Genomic DNA, 21,612 nt, shown 5'->3' with positions numbered 1-21,612 from the left:
AATGGCGAGGCCTCTGGTGTCTTGTAGGTCCTCTTTAGCATATGAAAAAGTTCTTTTGAAAACCTCCCTTTTTCCTTACCTCCCCCAGCCCCATGGTATATAATCAGCCACCTTTCACAACCCTGGTCCAGCTGCTTTTTCTGCCCACGGGTCCTATCCCCGTGCTTAAATAAAACCATTGTTTTGCACCAAAGACATCTCAAGAATTCTTTCTTTGTCGTTGGCTCCGGACCCCACCCACCGAACCTCACCTATATTCCAAAACCACATCAGTTAGAGGGGGCTAGAGTTGGGTATTTCCTTCCCCAGGTTAATTAGGCTCTGGTTAATTAGTTTCTCCTGAGGGCAGGCCTTATTAAGAAGAACGAAGTGTTCTGGTGTTTCAAAACGGTTCCTTTTCCCCCTCCCCCTGTTGAAAGCCTGAGTTGTTTTTCTAGTATTTACTGTGGGAACCTGGTCAAGCTCCTGGGGATAAATCTCACAATATTGTTGGGGCCCACTTATGACTGGGTCCCCCTGGAGTTTTTAACTCTCCAACTTGTCCACACTGAGCTCCAGCAATTCTTCAGTTATAACTGTTCAGGTTTTATTACCCTGGCCCTGGTTCTCTCTGCTGTTTTAGCTGTTACTGCTTGTGAGTTCCTGCCGTGATAAGTTGCAAATGCACCTCACCCACCAGTCTCCCCAGTCTTGGGAGCAGCCATTTGCCCTGTGTCCTTCCCTCACTTATGAATTCAAGAAGAGTTGTTGATTTTTCAGTGTGTTCAGCTTTTTATTTGTTGTTAGGATGGAATGCTGACTTCCAAGCTCCTTACATGCATAACCAGAAACCTGAAGTCCTCAATTTTTATTTGATGAATTTTCCAGTGGCAAATTTCTAATTACAGATTGATACCTTTCTGCCATCTAACAGGATTTTGTACCCCCCTACCCCACTCCATAAAATGGAATGTGTTCTCAAGGTGTTTTTCTCATGCAAAATGTGACTAAGATTTCTTCACTCTCCCCCCTCATGTCATGTAATACATTCTAAAGCCAAGGGTGATGCATGATTTTGGATTGTTTCTTTGGGAATTCTTGGCATTCTTTCATCAATAGTTATCACCAAGGGTACTCACTCTCTTTCCCTCCTTTTTTTTTTTTTTAATAATATACTTTTGAAAATGAAATGTTGCCTTTGTTCATTAGACTCCCATTCATCCTTTCAGATGGGACTGAGCTGGGCTATGCTTATGTGGATTTTAACTACAATGGTACCTTGCTAGCCTCTGTTGGCAGCAACCCTGATTACACACTGACCATCTGGAATTGGAAAGAAGAACAGCCCATACTGAGGACAAAAGCTTTTTCCCAGGAAGTTTTTAAGGTTACTTTCAATCCTGAAGATGATGAGCAGCTTACTACATCGGGATCAGGCCACATCAAGTAGGTTGTGTGACTGGTACAGGTACCGGTAGATAATCATTAAGGATATTGTCTTAAGAGGATCAGCCATCTGGAGACATTTGTGCTGATGTTAACAGTAGGATAATGTTTAAATGTGTTATCTTCAAAGCTAACTGTAGTGCTGCTTTTCTAATCGGATATGGGGCTGTTATTACTGAAACCAGCATAGATAAAAAGAAGGGCTTTTAAATTTAGCCTGCTGCCTTACAGGCTTTACCACCTAAAAGGGTTTGTATACTGCTTACTAACATGGCATATTGAGTATTTAGATCCACTTTTAAATTTGTGGCAGCAATATTGTATGATGCCTAAGTCATTTTGACATCTCTGAACTCAGTATTCATCTGTAAAACATGAGTTATAACAGAATCATTCCTAACACAGGACCCTCAGTACTAAATTGTAACAGAGCCTACTTTTGATCTCCGGTCTCTGGCTCAAAATTCCATGTCCTTTTCACTCTTTCACACTCTGCTCTCTTTTTTTTCAGGATGGAATGATTTTGTCTTTTTCGGTTTTTGTTCTACCCTGTCTTATGCATTTATTTAACAACCTTCTACCACCTCCTTCGAGCTGCTCATAACTAGATTTCCAGTGTCCTTTTCGAGAAAGACATTTTTATCCTAAGTTTCTCTTATTCCAATTCAAACCTGGCTCTCTTCTTATTTATTCATTAGAAATACAGATTAATTGAATAGATTTTAAAATGGAAATTTGGGGGAATTCTTAAGTAATCTTCTGCTAGCTGTAGGCTAAAAATTTCCAGTTCTTTACATTCTCCCATCATTTAGTAAAGTGCATATTTTCTTTGCATTGTATCTTTGGAGAGAGAAATAAAATAATTTCATGTGTGAAGTGCTATAGAAGAAACGTATGTATATGGAAATGTATGATCAGGGGACCTATGAAAGCCTTGGAGAAGGATGTTGGTTATTTAAGCTTTTGGCTTCATATTACTGGCTTGTTGATACCATCCATTATCTATTTTATATCTAGTTGGTAGGCCAGATTCTTTTTTCTACATGTTTTTCATCATCTGACTGTTCACTTACTTAAACTATTAATAATAAATGCTAGTAATAACCAACCTTTATTCATTGATTTTATGTGCAAGGCACTGTTCTAAGAGTTTTTCAACAATTTTATGAGGTAGGTTCTACTAGTATCCTTATTTTATTCATGAGAGATTGAGAGCACAATCACTCTTAAGCTACACAACAAGTAAGTTAGAATTTTTTGAAAACTCTTACATCTTTTTACATGCCAAGATGGAAATGTTCTATGTTGTCCAGTCTAGTAGTCACTAGCTGCATGTAGCTATTGAGTACTTGAAACTGGCTGGTCTGACTGAAAGAGAGTTTTAAATTTGATTTAGTGTTAATTACATTAAGTCTAAATTAAGATAGTCAAACTTGGCTAGGGCCAACTGCATAGGACAGCATGACTCTAAGATAAAATATCCTGAAAAGCAGGGAATTTATTTTGTCTATTTTGCTCAATTCTGAATTCATATTACCTAGAACTTTGCCTGACAGGTAGGTGATACTTAATACATATTAGTTAGATGAATGAATGATGAAATAATATATGTGACTCTGAAACATGTAAATGCTTGAGTGATAATAAAAATAAATAAAGCCTCTTTGAGGTACATTCAGTCTCTTTCTTGTTTGCAGGTTCTGGGAAATGGCTCTAACATTCACTGGTCTCAAGCTTCAGGGCTCATTGGGTCGATTTGGCAAAACAGCCACTTCTGATATAGAAGGTTACATGCAGCTCCCGGATGGGAAGGTGAGTACAGCCACTATTCTACAATAATAAAATTATGTTTTCAAAATGAAAATATATGAAAGTACATTAGACATTCTAAAAACCACTGCCAATGTTAGTAATAATGGATACTATCATTGTAAATATAATGAACATGTAATTTTTCCTCTTCAGATTATCAATTTTAATTAATATAGTTCTAGGGAGTAGTCATAATCCACATGTAAATACCTTTTTTTATGCTAAATATTATACACACATATATAAAGTATGCAAGCATTTTAATATATTAACGTAGTGACATATTGTCACTTATTGTCATGGATTATTATGTTTATCTGTCCCTCCTCTTTTGTCATGATGCTCCAAGAGGACTTACTGGCTCGAAGGTTGTATACAGTCTTGTGGCTTTCTCTTTTATTGTCAGATTATTATTTAGGAAGATTGAGTCACTTCACAGAGGCACCTACAGATGCACTCAACTTTAATCTGTTAGTTTAGTCTTTAACATTGTTAGTTTATTTTCTCTCTTCTTCTTGCAAAATTTGTGGGCATATTGCCTAGGGGAATACCTCTTAAACATCCTAAGAACTAGTGTTTGGTGGTACATACTTGGGGAAGTGCTGGATTAAATGGATTAATAGGAGCTGGTTCCAAATGACTATTCTTGTTTGAAATTGGGTATTATTATGCTATAATCTGCTGAGTTCAGTAATGGCCTCACAATTTTTGACACATCTCATAACCTTTAATATTATCACTCTTAAAAACTAGAATCTACAATGGAATATAACTCAGCCATCAGAAAGGATGAATACCCACCATTTGCATCAACATGGATGGAACTGGAGGGCATTATGCTAAGTGAAATAAGTCAAGCAGAGAAAGACAATTATCATATGGTTTCACTCATCTGTGGAACATAAGAAATAGTGTGGAGGACCACAGGGGAAGGGAGGGAAAACTGAATGGGAAGAAATCAGAGAGGGAGACAAACCATGAGAGACTCTGGATTCCGGGAACCATACTGAGGGTTACAGAAGGACGGGGATTGGGGGGATGGGGTTACCAGGTGATGGGTATTGAGGAGGGCACGTGATATATTTGAAAAATTACCAGCAATGTACAGCCTAATCACAATGATGTAAAATTATGCATAATGCTAGGAAGAAATACATACAAATGTGATTAGTGGTTGTTTCCGAAGTGGTGAATTTTCATTTCTATATTTTCTTATTTTTCTATACTTATTTTTTTTACTTTCATAATCAAGAAAGAGAAACTATGAAAATAATTCTCACCTGCCATTTGAGGCATAAATATCCATGTTTGTCTGTTTTAATGCACATTCCTTCCTTTCTGCATACCTGCCAGGTGCTCTCGGGCTCAGGGTGGGGCAACATGCTGTTGTGGGAAGGCGGCCTCATCAAGGTTGAGCTCTGTCGAGCTGGAAGGAAGTCTTGTCATCAGGGTCCCATTAACCAGATAATGCTGGATGAGGGCGAAGTTATCACCATTGGGGCAGATGGATGTATTAGGGTAAGTTTTCTTGACACTTGGTCAGTAGCACGCACACAAATGGATTCCAGATCACCCTTTTGGGTGATAATGCTTTCCTTATGGTAAATATTTCAATTCTAGTCAAAATTAATTTATAGCATCTTAGGAGTGCATTTTCTGAGGGGAACTTCTGTTATTTTGATTCTGTCATTGAAATAGTAGTTTCAGAAGATGAAAACCTATTTTAGCAGAACATAAACGGTGGATACAGATGTCCTTTCAAAACACACAGTATGAATGGGCCATTTTCTAGGGACAAAAGTACCAAACGTTTCTTTTTTTTTTTTTTTTTAAAGATTTTATTTATTTGACAGAGCGAGACACAGTGAGAGAGGGAATGCAAGCAAGGGGAATGGGAGAGGGAGAAGCAGGCTTCCCGCTGAGCAGGGAGCCCAACACGGGGCTCGATCCCAGGACCCTGGGACCATGACCTGAGCCGAAGGCAGACGCTTAACGACTGAGCCACCCAGGCACCCCAAACATTTCTTATTTTTGACTGAGGTTACCCATTAGAAATGACACTGAAAAGTGTGCTGATGAGGTTTGCCTATGGATACTCCCCTCCCCTTGCTCCTTACACTGGTGAACTCACTTGTCCTCATCTGCAGACACTATCCAGTCCATAGTGTGGGCTAGCCTGCAACACTGCTCCAGCATCTAAGTGCTCCTGGTTGTTGTCATACCCTGCTGTTGCTGGCAAAGCTGGAGGCTGCTGATTTGCCTTGTGGTCCTCTTGGTACATATTCCTACTGGTGCCTTTCAGAAGAAAGTGGTAGTATTCTCTGGGTGTTCCTTAGGAAGTATCATTATGAGAAGTAAGACTATATTTTTGAAAATAGTCTGGTCATTCTATGATACCTGTTGTACTTACTATGTCTAATACACTGTTTAAACCATCTCTCTCCCATTCTTGTCTTCTTGGCATTGGCTTTTTGAACCCAAGTATACATTTTTACATTACCAATATTAAATTTAATTTTCTTAGATTTTACTCATTGTTCTGGGAAATTTTTATGTCCTTTTGTTTGTCATATAGTATATTCACTATGCTTCCAAGATATGTCACCCAAAATGTCAAAATACCAACTGGAAGGAAACCTCAAGAGAAAAGAAGTCAAATACTTCACAGAGTGTCCCTTCATGAACACCACTAATTTCTAAACTGGCTTCTTTTAAAAATTTCATCCTAATCTCTTTAGTCTTTTACACAGTAAATCTCTACATCTAACCCTTTGGGAAAAACCTACCCCAACTCCCAGGAGTTAGTTCTACCCTAGGATTTGGGCCTCTCCCCCATGAGGCTAGCCCTAGGTGACAACATGAATCCTCTTTGAAAGTTACTTTCCCCAAAGGCTGAGTTATTGAGTCTAGGTTAACAGGGTGGGGTGTGTCAATAGATCCATTGAGGGTAGGCTTTGGTACTTCGCAGAGGAAGTCCTTCTCAATCTCTCTTCCTCCTGAGGTGAACCTCTGCTCCCTGATGCTTCTATAGCATTCTGCTCTCCTGTCCCAGAACAATAATCCTTAACTGAATGGTATAATCTAAATCAGTAATGAGAACCATTTTCTTGTGAAGACATCATCTACATCCATTTTCTCCTCATAATGAAGATTGTGCTTGAATCATTAAAAGGCCTATTTCCCCTTTCCAGGGGCCCACTGGTAAATTCAAAACAGGGCTCATTATAATGTCTCGCCGAATAACGGGAACATTTACTCCTTAGGGCCACTTTATATGCAGAAAGACCTAAGAGATACCTTAGTTTACACTGGGCAAATTAGAATTCTTATTCAGGCTGTATTCTCTCACTAATCTCCATATATACAGAAGACACTATGATAATTTATTATGCCCCAGTTGGGAGCAATATTCCAGGGGTCACATTTTGGCTGGTGTTCTCATTACACCTACTTGCTAATTTGCATGAAGCAAGAAGAAATGACTTTTGGAAAAAAAAATCAGGGCCTTTTCTTTCTTTTTTCTCAATTTTTAAAATTTTTAATTCAATTCAATTAACATCTAATGTATTATTAATTTCAGAGGTAGAGATCAGTGATTCATCAGTCTTATATAATACCCAGTGTTCATTACATCACATCACATTAATGTCCATCACCCAGCTACCCCATCCCGTGACCCCCCTCCCCTCCAGCAACCCTCAAGTTGTTTCCTATGATTAAGAGTCTCTTATGATTTATTTCCCTCTCTGGTTTCATCTTGTTTTATTTTCTTTCTCTCTTCCCGTATGATCCTGTTTTGTTTCTTAAATTCCACATATGAGTGAGATCATATGATACATGTCTTTCTCTGATTGACTTATTTTGCTTAGCATAATACCCTCTAGCTCTATCCACATCATTGCAAATGGCAAGATTTCATTTTTTTGATGGCTGAGTAGTATTCCATTGTATATATATACTACATATTCTTTATTCATTCATCTGTCAATGGACATCTGGGCTCCTTCCATAGTTTGGACATTGATGTGGACATTGTGGACATTGCTGCTATAAACATTAGGGTGCCGATGCCCCTTCAGATCACTGCATTTGTATCTTTGGGTAAATACCCAGTAGTGCAATTGCTAGGTCTATTTTCAACTTTTTGAGGAACCTTCATACTGTTTTCCAGAGTGGCTGCACCAGCTTGCCTTCCCACCAACAGTGTATGAAGGTTCCCCTTTCTCTGCATCCTCGCCAACATCTTTCATTTCTTGACTTGTTAATTTTAGCCATTCTGACTGGTGTGAGGTAGTATCTCATTGTGGTTTTGATTTGTATTTCCCTAATGCTGAGTGACATTGAGCATTTTTTCATGTGTCTTGGCCATTTATAGTATTCTTTGGAGAAATGTCTATTCATGCCTTCTGCGCATTTCTTGATTGGATTATTCTTTGTGTTGAGTTTGATAAGTTCTTTATAGATCTTGGATACTAGCCCTTTATCTGATAAGACGTTTGTAAATATCTTTTCCCATTCTGTAGGTTGTCTTTTTGTTTTGTTGACTGTTTCCTTTGCTGTGCAAAAGCTTTTTATCTGGATGAAGTCCCAATAGTTCATTTTTGCCTTTGTTTCCCTTGCCTTTGAAGACGTGTCTAGCAAGAAGTTGCTGTGGCCAAGGGCAAAGAGGTTGCTGCCTATGTTCTCCTTTAGGATTTTGATGGATTCCTGTCTCACATTTAGGTCTTTCATCCATTTTGAGTCTATTTTTGTGTATGGTGTAAGGAAATGGTCCACTTTCATTCTTCTGCAGGTGGCTGTCCAATTTTTCCAACACCATTTGTTGAAGAGACTGTCTTTTTTCCACTGGATATTTTTTCCTGCTTTATCAAAGATTAGTTAACCATAGAGTTGAGGGTCCGTTTCTGGGTTCTCTATTCTGTTACATTGATCTGTGTGTCTGTTTTTGTGCCAGTACCATACTGTCTTGATGATTACACCTTTGTAATAGAGCTGGAAGTCCGGAATTGTGATACCACCAGCTTTGGTTTTTTCTTTTTTCTTTTTTCAACATTCCTTTGGCTATTCAGGGTCTTTTCTGGTTCCATACAAATTTTAGGATTATTTGTTCCAGCTCTGTGAAAAATATTGATGGTATTTTGATAGGGATTGCATTGAATATATAGATTGCTCTAGGTAGCATAGACATTTTCATAATATTTGTTCTTCCAGTCCATGAGCATGGAACGTTTTTCCATTTCTTTGTGTCTTCCTCAATTTCTTTCACGAGTGTTCTATAGGTTTTTGAATACAAATCCTTTGCCTCTTTGGTTAGGTTTATTCCTAGGTATCTTATGGTTTTGGGTGCAATTGTAAATGGAATCTTTCTCTTTCTTCTGTCTCATTGTTTGTGTATAGAAATGCCACTGATTTCTGTGCATTGATTTTATATCCTGCCACTTTGCTGAATTCTTGTATGAGTTCTAGCAATTTTGGGGTGGAGTCTTTTGGATTTTCCAAATAGAGTATCATGTCATCTGCAAAGAGTGAAAATTTGACTACTTTGCTGATGCAGATGCTTTTTATTTCTTTTTGTTGTCTGATTGCTGTGGCTAGGACTTCTAGTACTATGTTCAACAGCAGTAGTGATAGTGGACATCCCTACCATGTTCCTGACCTTGGGGGAAAAGCTCTCAGTTTTTCCTAATTGAGAATGATATTTGCTGTAGGCTTTTTGTATATAGCTTTTATGATATTGAGGTATGTTCCCTCTACCCCACACTGTGAAGAGTTTTAAGAAAGGAGGCTCTAGGGATGCCTGGGTGGCTCAGTCGGTTAAGTGTCTGTCTTTGGCTCAGGTTGTGACCATAGAGTCCTGGGATTGAGTCCTGCACTGGGCTCCCTGCTCAGTGGGGGAGGCTGCTTCTTCCTCTGCCTCCTGCTCCCCCTGCTTATGCTCTCTCTCTCTCTGACAAATAAATAAATCCTTTAAAAGAAAAAAGAAAGGATGCTGTACTTGGTCAAATGCTTTTTCTGCATCTATTGAGAGATCATATGGTTCTTCTTCTTCTTTTACTAATGTAGTGTATCACATTGATTTGCAGGTATTGAACCACCCTTGCAGCCCAGGGATAAATCCCACTTGCTTGTGGTGAATTTTAATGTACTGTTGGATTCTATTGGCTAGTACTTTGGTGAGAATTTTGACATCCATGTTCATCAGGGATACTGGTCTGTAATTCCCTTTTGGTGGAGTCTTTGGTTTGGGGATCAAGGTAATGCTGGCCTCATAGAAAGAGTTTGGAAGTTTTCCTTCCATTTCTGTTTTTTTGAAACTGCTTCAGAAGAATAGGTATTAATTCTTTTTTTTTTTTTTTTAAAGATTTTATTTATTTGACAGAGACAGAGATAGCGAGAGCAGGAACACAAGCAGGGGGAGTGGGAGAGGGAGAAGCAGGCTTCCTGCCAAGCAGGGAACCCAATGTGGGAATCGATCCCAGGACCCTGAGATCATGACCTGAGCCGAAGGCAGATGCTTAACGACTGAGCCACCCAGGCACCCTAGGTATTAATTCTTTAAATATTTTGTGGAATGTCCCTGGGAAGCCATCTGGCCCTGGACTCTTATTTGTTGGGAGATTTTTGATTACTACTTCAATTTCCTTGCTGGTTGTGGGTCTGTTCAGGTTTTCTATTTCTTCCTGTTTCAGTTTTGGTAGTTTATATGGCTCTAGGAACGCATCCATTTCTTCCAGATTGCCTAATTTGTTGGCATATGGTTGCTCATAATATGTTCTTATGATTGTTTGTATTTCTTCGGTGTTGGTTGTGATCTCTCCTTTTTCATTCATGATTTTATTTATTTTGGTCCTTTCTCTTTTATTTCTGATAAGTCTGGCCAGGGGTTTATATGTTTTATTAATTCAAAGAACGAGCTCCTAGTATCATTGATCTGTTCTGTTGTTCTCTTGGTTTATATTTCATTGATTTCTCCTCTAATCTTTATTAATTCTCTTCTCCTGCTGGGTTTAGGTTTTATTTGCTGTTCTTTCTCCAGCTCCTTTAGATGTAAAGTTAGGTTATATATTTGAGACCTTTCTTATTTCTTGAGAAAGGTTTATATTGCTATATACTTTCCTCTTAGGACTGCCTTTGCTGCATCCCAAAGATTTTGAACACTTGTATTTTCATTTTCATTTGTTTCCATGAATTTTTAAAATTCTTCTTCTTTTTTTTTTTTTTAGATTTTTATTTATTTTGACAGTGAGAGAGAGAGAGAGAGCGCATGAGAGCAAGAGCAGGGTAGAGAGTGAGAAGCAGGCTCCTCACTGAGCAGGGAGTCTGATGTGGGGCTCGATCCCAGGACCCTGGGACCATGACCTAAGCTGAAGGCAGACGCCCAACTTCCTGAGCCACCCAGGTGTCCCTAAATTCTTCTTTCATTTCCTGGTTGACCCATTCATTTTTTAGTAGGATGCTCTTTAGCCTCCATGTATTTGAGTTCTTTCCAAATTTCCTCTTGTGATTGAGTTCCAGTTTCAAAGCATTGTGGTCCACAAATAGGCAAGGAATGATCCCAGTCTTTTGGTACTAGTTGAGACCTGATTTGTGACCCAGTGTGTGATCTGTTCTGGAGAATGTTCCATGACTACTTGAGAAGAATGTGTATTATGTTGCTTTAGGATGGAATGCTCTGAATATACCTGTGAAGTCCATCTGGTCCAGTGTGTCATTCAAAGCCCTTGTTTCCTTGTTGATCTTCTGCTTAGATGATCTGTCCATTGCAGTGAGTGGGGTGTAAAGTCCCTTACTATTATTGTATTATTATTGATGTGTTTCTTTAATTTTTGTTAGTAATTGGCTTATATAATTGGCTGCACCCATGTTAAGGGCATAAATATTTACAATTGTTGGATATTCTTGTTGGATAGACTCTTTAATTATGATATAGTGTCCTTCCTCATCTCTTTTTACAGTCTTTGGTTTAAAATCTAATTTGTCTGATATATGGATTGTCACCCCAGCTTTCTTTTGATACCCAATAGCATGATAAATAGTTTTCTGCCCATTCACTTTAAATCTGGAGGTGTCTTTGGGTCTAAAGTGAGTCTCTTCAAGACAGCTTATCAATGAGGCTTGGTTTTTTATCCAATCTGATACCCTATGTCTTTTCATTGGGACAATTAGTGCATTTACATTCAGAGTAACTATTGAAAGATATGAATTTAGTGCCATTGTATTACCTGTAAAGTCACTGTTTCTGTATGCTGTCTCTGTTCCTTTCTGATCTATGTGACTTTTGGGCTCTCTTCACTTAAAGGATCCCTTTTAATATTTCTTGCATGACTGGTTTAGTGATCACAAATTCTTTTAGTTTCTGTTTGTCCTGAAAGCTTTTTAATCTCTCCTCCTATTTTGAATGACATCCTAGCTGGATAAAATATTCTTGGTTGCATATTTTTCTCATTTAGCACCCTGAATATATCATGCCAGTCCTTTCTGGCCTGCCAGGTCTCTGTGGATAGGTCTGCTGCCAGTCTAATATCTCTACCCTTGTAGGTTATGGACTTCTTGTCCCAAGCTCCTTTTAGGATTTTCTCTTTGTCTCTAAGATTTGCAAGTTTTACTATTGTATGTTGAGGTGTTGACCTATTTTTATTGACTTTTTTTTTTTTTTTTTTTTTTGAGTGCCTCCTGGACTTTGTGCCTCCTGGACTTGAATGCCTGTTTCCTTCCCCAGATTAGGGAAGTTCTCCATTATAATTTGCTCCAATATACCTTCTGCCTCTCTCTCTTTCCTCTTCTTCTGGGAACCCAATTATTTTAATATTGTTTTGCTTTATGGTATCCCTTATCTCTCGAATTCTCCCCTCATGATCCAGTAGCTGTTTATCTTTTTCTTAGCTTCTTTATTCTCCATCATTTTGTCTTCTATATCACTAATTCTCTCTTCTGCCTCATTTTTTCCTAGCAGTTGGAGCCTCCATTTTTGATTGCATCTCATTAATAGCTTTTTTGATTTTGACTTGGTTAGATTTTAGTTCTTTTATTTCTCCAGAAAGGGATTCTCTAGTGTCTCCTATGCTTTTTTCAAGCCCAGCTAGTATCTTTATAATCTTTCTGAACTCTAGTTCCGACATCTTACTAATGTCCATATTGATTAGGTCCCTGGCAGTCAGTACTGCCTCTTGTTCTCTTTTTTGAAGTGAGTTTTTCCATCTTGTCATTTTGTCCAGAGAAGAATAGATGAATGAAAGAACAAAATACTTAAAGGGCAACAATGGCCCCAGAGAAATATACACTAAACAAATCAGAAGAGACCTGAGATGGGGGGAGGGGGTATATGATCAGGCTAGTGAATAGAACAGAGCCATACACTAGATTTTGGGTGCATATTGGTCTGTTAGAAGAAACTATATCTCAAAATTTAAAGGAAGAAAAACATATAATACAAAAATAATAAAATTAAATACATTGAAAGGTTGGAATGTAACTGTAAAGATGAAAATTAAAAAAGACTAACAAAAAGAAAAAGATTAATAAAAAGAAAAAAAAAGAATATGATCAGGCAGGTGAAGAGAACAGAGCCATGCACTAGATTCTGGGTGTGTTTTGGTCTGTTTGTTAGAAGAAACTGCATCCCAAAATTGTAAAGAAAGAAAAACTTATACACACACACACACACACACACAAATAAAATTAAATGCAATTAAAGGATAGAATGTTACTGTAAAAATGAAAGTTAAAAAGGATTTTTAAAAGAGTTGATAAAATAAGAAATTGGTTGAAAGGGGAAAGAGGAAAAAAATTAAAATTGAAAGACTAAAGAATCATGGGGAAAAAAAACATGAATTCTATATACTATTTTCCCCTAGCACCGGAATTTTGCATTTCCCTGTGATTAGTAAACTTGGTCTTAACTGGATATTCTTGCTGATCTTCTGGGGGAGGGGCCTGTTTTGCTGATTCTTGGGTGTCTTTGCCCCAGCCTGAATTGCACCACCCTTGGCAGGGGGCCAGGTTAAGTAAGTAGCTCCTCTGGATTGCTCTGTGTGGCTTTTGTTCCCTGAAGGCTTTCCACGCAGCTTTAGAGGATGAGAATGAACATGGTGGCTTCCCAGTCTCCAGCTCCAGAGCTGAGAGCTCAGGCCCCACTCCTCAGTGAGCCCAGAGAAAAGCAGTCCATCACTCCTGTCTCCCTGGTCTCCATCCACACTCCGTGGTCACCCAGCCTGTGACCGAGCATTTCTATCTCAGGCATGCGACCCCGGTTTGAGTCTCCAAACCCTGCAGACTCCTCTGGCATGCTCCCGTGCTGCTCCTCTGAGGGGAGGAAGGGGGGGGTCTCCCCGGTTCTGCCGCTTGTTGGGCCTCTACTGAGAAAGCAGTGGCCCAGCTGTGCCACAGTTCATGGTTTATGGCAACCCCGAGCTGAGAGCCCTCTCCTGGGCTTGCTGATAGCAGCTGGCTTCCCCCTTCCAATGCCTGGGAACTCTGCTGCACTCCAGCACCGCAGGTCTTCCTGTGACCCTGGGGATTCTGAGACCACACTGTCCCACCTAAGACTCTGCCTGCTTCACCACCTGATCACCTTTCAGGCAGGGAGTCCCTCACTGGATCAGACTTCTAAAAGTTCTGATTTTGGGCGCCTGGGTGGCTCAGATGGTTAAGCGTCTGCCTTTGGCTCAGGTCATGATCCCAGGGTCCTGGGATTGAGCCCCGCGTTGGGCTCTCTGCTCCTTGGGAGCCTGCTTCTCCCTCTGCCTCTCTCTCTCTGTCTCTCATGAATAAATAAATAAATAAATAAATAAATAAATCTTAAAAAAAATAAATAAATAAAAGTTCTGATTTTGTGCTCTGCTGCTATATCACTTTCTGCTAGCCAGCTTATGGAGGATCCCTCCTCCCACCCTATGGTCTATCCTCCCATACATCACCTTGGATTTGCTTCTCCACACCTCCTACCTTGCAGAAAGTGGTCGCTCTTCTATTTGTAGAGTTGTAGCTATTCTTTTCTTAGATCTGTTGAATTCACAGATGTTCAGAATGATCTGATAGCTATCTAGCTGAATTCCTGCAACCAGACGAAACTAAGGTCTCCTACTCCTCTGCCATCAATCAGGGCCTTTTCTTATAGAAAATATAAATTCAGTAACTGCTGATTGATTAAAGTATTTTCTTATTTTATAAGATCTGGGATTTTGAGACAGTAGACACTGCTGATTCTATTGATGAGACTGGATTGTTAGAGATCGAGCCCATTAATGAACTTCAAGTTGGCAAGAAAGTCAAACTCTTCTCTATGATAAAAATGAACGAGATTGGAAGTAACTTTTGGTTGGCTCAGGTAAATTGTGTTCTCTCTTGGCTCTTTAAAGTTACCTAGACATAAAATTAAAATAGTAACATAATTTATTGTCCCTGTAAGTTCATTTTACTATTAAGAGTACTATTGATAGGTCAAGGAAGACTACCTGAATTTTGGTATTTAGTTGACCTGTATTTTATATGCAAAAAACCAATTAGCTTTATTAAACTGACTATATGTATTATGAAAATGTTTCATTTATTGTGTGTTCTAAGATATATAGAAGTTGCTTTTGTTAAATTTCAATCATACTTTAAAACACATGTAAGCTTTTGGTATTACTGTTTGTCCTTTACTTTAACTAGATCACAGGAAGAAAATTCTTTTCATTTGATAAAAGTTAAGAATGATAAACTATTATCAGGTATTTAATTTTTTAGGATGCCAGTGGAGCCATATGGAAGCTTGACCTTAGTTTTTCAAATATTGTAAGTTGTCTATTTTTCTTTTTTTCCATAATTTTTATAACAAAAGTCTGTTATTCTTCTTTAAAAGATACTTTATCTTTCTCCATACTTGTTCATTGTTCCCATCAAAAACTTGTCCAACATGTCCTAGTCCTGGGAATTTATTCTCTCTCTCTCTGATTTTACAAAAAAAGGAGATATCTCAGCAAAATTTACCAGAAAAGTGGCAGTGACTGTGCCTAATGTTATCCAGTGCTTTACAGTTGTCATAAACTTATGGTATTTTCATTTATATTATCTCCTGCAACCCTTATGGCTACCCTGACAGTTGCCATCACCTCATTTTACTGGTGAAGAAAAGGAAAACCTTCAAGTGCAAAGCCAGTACTGTTTCTCCTAATTCCAAAGTCCAGCACTCTTTCTAGCCTTTTATGCTTTTGTTTTTTTTTAAAGATCTATATTATTTTAAAGATGGGGGGAGTGGTAGTGGGGAGAGGTAGAGAGAGAATCTCAAGTAGATTCCCCGCTGAGCACGGAGCCTGACATGGGGCTTGATCTCACCACCCTGAGATTATGATCTGAGCAGAAACTAAGAGTCAGATGCTTAACTGACTGATACACCCAGGCGCCCCAACATATTATACTTTTAAAAATTTCTATTCAGATAAAATCATACATGTGTTATAGGGTTCTATTTATATTTTTTTAAAAACTTGACCTTAATTTGATGTTAACTTATCTTTAAGATCTAACAGGATTTCTTTTTATTATCAGACTCAAGATCCAGACTGCCTCTTCTCCTTCCATTCTGGAGCTGTCGAAGCCTTGGCAGTCTCTCCCCTCACTTACCTCATGGCCACTACTGCCTTGGATTGTGAGTAGGAACTCTAAATGAAAATACATCTGGTCTTTTTTGTTTTGTTTTCCACACAAAATTTTATGTGTTTGATGAAAAGCATTTGAGAACTTTTCCAAAAGGTAAGCCTCTTGATATAAGCGAGGTGAGTTTTTGTGGAGGGGAGAGGAACTAAAGTACAGCAGCCTTGGTTATGGTGAAAGATTAAGGATACGGTCAGTTACAAAAATGCCATTCATTTTGGTATTATCCACATTCATGCTTTTCCTATTTTATTTTTTCACCTTCTTTCTTCCTTGAACCACGGTGAATCTTTTGTGGGCTATGCAAGGTGAAATTAATCCATCAGTCAATCATCAGTTGTTTGCTTTATTATCCATGTCTACAAATTACCTGGTTGAGGGTATACATGTAAATTTTTGACTAAAGAAAACCTATTAGATTATTAGTTTATGTATGAAATTTCTTGTTATAATGCTCAACATGTTAAGCGAACTAAGGTTATTTTAAAAGATGCCATATATCTAACTTGTTTCTTTTAAAACTGTCTTTCTGTAGGCTCTGTTCGAATCTATGATTTTGCTAGCAAAACTCCTTTGGCTCAGATGAAATTCAAACAAGGAGGTACTGCCCTTGCTTGGGTACCCCAACTGGTGAGTTAATGATAATGAACTTCTACTGGAATCTATTGGTAAATATGGTCTATCAGTGCTATTTCTTAGAAATATATTTTATGACTCTGGATTTTAGAGAAGAATAAAAATTTTAACTTAGTTTATTCACTCAGAATGTGATAGAAATCATATGACCTTGCTTTTGTGGTTTTGGTCCTGTTTTAATAAAAATCTATTTTTTATGCCACTTGCAAGTTAGTAATCATTTCATGTTACAAAATAATTACTCAACTATGTGTATCTATCCTCTATCTGAATGTGATTTCATTCCTTCTATTTATATTTCCAGCATGCCTGCAATGTGCTGGGTCTTGTTCTAGCTTCTGGGAATATGGTGATGAGCAGAAAGACAAAAATACTTGCCCTCATGCATCTTACACTTTAGTGGGAGGAGGCAGAATGGACAATAAAGAAAAATAAGTAACATATGTGATATGTTAGGTAATGATAAGACCTATGGAAAAAAAATTAGGCAGAGATAGGGAGTTGTCCTAGTTATCCATTGCTATGTAATGAACTACTACAAAATGTAGTGGCATAAAACAGCAGTCATTTTATTTTGCTCATATGCTCTCTGGATTGGGAAATCAGACAGGTGACAACAGCAGTGGATTGTCTCTGCTTCATATCTGGGGCCTGGAATCATGTAAAGGCTTCTTTATCATCAGTCTGGCACCTGGGTTGAAGGCTGGGCTAAGCTCGGATGTCAATAGGAGTGCCTACCTAATAGCCTCTTCATGTGGCTTCTGCTTCATAACAGTTTTTCATGGGTGACAACTACACTTTATTTTTCTTTGAGCCTCTAGTGCCTCTACAGTACATTTAGACACATAACAAATATTTATTGAATGAACAACCTTCAACTGGAGTTGGATGGGGTACAGTTTTTTTATTACCAAGACTCTCATAACTACCTTGCCTTAGCGATGATCACTCTGCTCTAAAGAATATCAGGGCTCTTGCCTTTCTCCTGAATGCCTCCCAAGACAGCAGATTTAGTATATTTGGACACTGCTAGATTTCTTTCTCTAGCCCAGACTTCTCCTCTGAGCTGCAGACTATGTGTCATCCTCATTTTGAGATCTCCAGGGACCCTCAAACCCAACCTAAGACTAGATTCATGATACTCTGCTGGCCTCCAACCAGTCCCCCTCCATAATGATAATAGCAACAACAAACCACACAGACACTTGGCTCCCTTTCACAGTTTCCTATCTCCATAAATGTCTCAGTCATCCTTGACACCTCCCTCTGCCCTTCTCCCCTTTATTCAGTCATGACCAAACAGGGCCATTATCACTCTCTCTAAACTATGCCTGTATCCCTCCTGTCCATGATACCACCTCAGACTAATTGACCACAGTCACTCTCCTGGAGTAAGGCAGCCATGTCTTTAAAAGTCTCCACAAAGGTCTCCCTGCACCCTCTCTAGGCCATCTCAGTTCTGTTTTGCACAATGCAGCTAAGATGATTTTTCCGAAATAGCAAATCTGATCATATCACCCTCTCTTTCCACACACACATGCACGCGTGCATGCGTGCGTGCACGCGAGCACACATGTACACAAACTCCCAACTAAAAACCTTTCAATGGCTTTCCACTACACCAGTGTTTGCTTCTTCAGTGTTTGAATTGCCATTGCTTACCTGTCTCATCATCAGCAGTGATAAGGAACTATCCTAGAATAGATGGAGGTTACCAGAAAGTGGTATAAGGAATTACCAATGAGCAGTCAATGTTAAATTACTTGGCTAACTAATGAATCATTGAACAGTACATCAAAAACTAATGATGTACTATACACTGGCTAACTGAACATAATAAAAAAAATTACTTGGCTAAATAAAATACAGAGTTATGTTATGTAGTACAACTTTCTTAACTAATTTCAGATTTGTTGCATTTAATTTTTTTCTAAGGTAAGCTACACTGGAGCACAGATTATTGTAGGATTTGAAGATGGGGTGGTTCGAATTCTTGAACTTTACGATCCCAAAGGGCTTACAGTTTTTGCAGGACGGAAGAAAATTTCTGATGCAGATATTAATTTGAAACAGGTTTTCAAACCCCATACTGCTCGTGTCACTGCTTTAGCTTATGAACGTGATGGAGAAATTCTAGCTACAGGGGTAAGTGGTAGATTTCCTTTTGTTTCCTATTGAGCTTTCATGGTTAAACTTATTCATTTTCCTACCCGATGATAACGTATTTGCTGATGTACATTTTAAAGAAAAACCCATAGTTTGTTTCTCTATGTTCATATTCTTTCAGTATAGTCTGTGCATGACATTTCAAAATTTTCTTACAAATTGAGTTCTAATGTTTATTTTAAATGAATAGAAATTTTCAACTGGGAGTTATGATCATGTTTTATGTATAACCAATATTTTATCACATAGGTATGTTCTTATATAGGATTGCCATAAGTGAAGAGAATAACCTTGTACATTTTTTAATGCATTAATAAGTGAGCATATGCTTTGTGGAATTTTTTGTGAGTTAACCAATGTACAGGTATGGTGATCATTTCTTTCGGAAACATATTCTGGAACACTTGGTTTGTCAGTTGTTCTCATGGGGGAAATGAAGCAAATATTTGAAATAAGAATTTTCCCAGAAAAATCTGGGATATATGATTATTGTGGATATAGATATACAGTGGGTATACTATACCTAGTAAGTGCTACTCTGTACTCTATGGAAAAGATTAAAAAAAAACCCCATATTTGTTGGGTATTTCTCTTTTTCTTAGAGTAAAGATCAGACCGTCTTCTTCTTTGAGGTAGAAAAAGATTATAAGCCAATAGGATATATTACTACTCCTGGACCTGTTCGCCAGTTAATATGGTCTTCGAACTCCCATGTAAGTAATTATATTTGTCTTCATGTTTAAATCTCAATTACAGCATAATGAAGTGATCTGGAAGATCGAGAATAGCAGGTGGAATTATTAGCACCCCTCCTGGGTCCTGCAGTGAGGGGCTGAGGATGCTTGGCTAATAGAGCATCACTGGGGAGCCCCACATCACACTGTTACCTCCTCTCTCTTCCATTCTCTAAATCGTTGGTCATGATTCCCTTCCCAAAAACATTGGGTTATATCAGGCTTTGCTTTAACCTGGTGACTTTATTGAGATACATGTGTCAGAATGTGTTGACTTGGGTCTATCAGTCCTTTTGACATTCGGAAGTTCAGTTCTATCTAAGGTCTGAATGTCCTTGCCCTCATCTTTATCTCTTTGCTTCTACCCCCATTCCACCTCGATTTTTCTCTTTGAATCTTCCACTGACTCTTTCCTAACAACAGCTGGTGATTCAGTATTGGTTACTGATCTTATTTAATGCCTCTAATTTCCCTAAGTTTAAGCATAGGATAACTCCATCATCTGAATGTTGATTTAATGTCTAAACCAGGTGCTGTCCTGGGTTCTAGGGTAATACTGATTGAACTGTATGGAAGTAACATCTATTATCTACTTTGAACTCTTCTAAAGAAAAGTGCTATAACAATATAGTATATAGAAAAACATTTAAAAAAATACTCATTGTTTTCATCTTTGCTAGGCACTGATGGATTCAATAAGCAGTACAAGACAATCTCTTCTGAAAGAGAAAAAAATGTACATATTTTAGAAGTTAAATAACTATCACAGAACAATACAAGTTTTCACAAGGGAATTGGTGACTAAAATCTCAGTAGGATAGACAGTATGTACTATGAATATAGAGCAGGGAAATATCAAGAAGGGGATAAGTTAACATAAGTTGTTATTTTGTATTATTTTACCTTAATCTTGAGGAAATGGTAGGATATGTGTAGTTGGAGAGAAGGTAAGTGCAGGTGATTTAGGATAAGGAAATGAAAGCTTCAAAGGGACCTGTGTGTTAAAGCATGAACACAACAGGTGATATTATGTGCATCCTTTAATCATTTCTCTAGATTCAAAGTAAAAAACCCAAAAAAGTTAGAAATGGGGGGTGGGAAGGCGGTGGGTGTGACTATGAAGGGGCATCTTGAGGAAGATCCTTATGGTGATGGGATAGTTTTGCATCCTGATTACAGTGAATGGTTCCATGAATCTACACATGTGGTAAAATGACATAGAATTATACACATGTTCTATATTAATGTCAATTTCCTGGTTTTGATATTGTTGCATAAGAGGTAACCCGTGGGAGAAACTGGGTGAAGGATACATGATTCCTTTCTATACTATCTTGGCAACTTCTTGTGAATCAATAGTTATTTCAAAATAAGCTAAATAGGCATAAGAGACCAAAACCCCCAACATAATTCAAAAGTTATTTCAGGCAGTGCTGCCAATTAGTGCTTATATTTCTTATAGTTAGGAATTACTAATGTCAAAGTAAATTGCCCTCATTTCACAATGTATGCATTATCAAACCATCACATAGTACACTTTAACTTACACAGTGTTATAGTTCAATAAAGATGGAGAAAAAAGGTAAATTACCATGTGTAACTGATATGCTGCATACTTCAGTTGTCCAACTAGCCATAACTGTTAACTTCTGCCAGTTCTCAATGATCAGACCTCCTGTCTTCCTGAATACATTAAACTTCTGTCCTTATAATCTGTGTTTCCACTAAGGGTGTACCACATGTGCATACAGAATCATTCTGCCTGCCACAGTCACTACCATGATCACTTTGGGCAGCAGTGTGAAGTTACAGGGAAGGCAGATGAGAGGCATTGGATCTATTGGGCAGCTATGTTCCAGACATGTGACCAGGGTATGAAAGACTGTGGACAAGAGCTATGTAGGAGGTAGAATTAACAGAATTTGGTGGTCTTTTGAATTTCTGGGGATAATTTTGAGCTGTTTAAATGAAACACATGAGCTTCTCTAAGACATGTTCTTTTGCCTGCATTATTCTGGGACCACTGTTCTCTCTGTTGCTATAACCAGAAAATCTTGAGAATATTCCAGTCTCTTCCCTACTTCTAACTACCCTGCCCTTCATTGGTTCACCAAACTTTTTTCATTATGCATTCTAAATATCCCTGCTTCCTCTTTGATATCCTAGATAAAAGCATAATACTATACATAAAAGTAGCATACAAATA

The 21,612-nt window shown here is 38.2% G+C and overlaps 1 protein-coding gene across 2 annotated transcripts in view; it reads left to right on the top strand.

Moving 5' to 3' along the window:
• The window catches only part of CFAP44 (cilia and flagella associated protein 44), a 140,813-nt gene that overhangs the window by 22,810 nt on the left and 96,391 nt on the right, over positions 1-21,612 (top strand). For both annotated transcript variants that reach the window (XM_045902872.2, XM_064590201.1), the window contains 9 exons: positions 1,209-1,425; positions 3,123-3,237; positions 4,591-4,755; positions 14,408-14,563; positions 14,965-15,012; positions 15,766-15,865; positions 16,406-16,500; positions 18,442-18,651; positions 19,275-19,385. In XM_045902872.2, coding sequence (XP_045758828.1) covers positions 1,209-1,425; positions 3,123-3,237; positions 4,591-4,755; positions 14,408-14,563; positions 14,965-15,012; positions 15,766-15,865; positions 16,406-16,500; positions 18,442-18,651; positions 19,275-19,385 — 1,217 coding nt within the window. The remainder of the gene's footprint in view (positions 1-1,208; positions 1,426-3,122; positions 3,238-4,590; positions 4,756-14,407; positions 14,564-14,964; positions 15,013-15,765; positions 15,866-16,405; positions 16,501-18,441; positions 18,652-19,274; positions 19,386-21,612) is intronic.

This window comes from Mirounga angustirostris, unplaced genomic scaffold (assembly GCF_029215605.1).
Source record: "Mirounga angustirostris isolate CCGP_5_RB_7025 unplaced genomic scaffold, mMirAng1.0.hap1 SCAF_1, whole genome shotgun sequence".
Taxonomy (NCBI): domain Eukaryota; kingdom Metazoa; phylum Chordata; class Mammalia; order Carnivora; family Phocidae; genus Mirounga; species Mirounga angustirostris.
The sequence above is the reverse complement of the archived record's forward strand: the minus strand, read 5'-3'. Positions and strand labels throughout refer to the sequence as shown.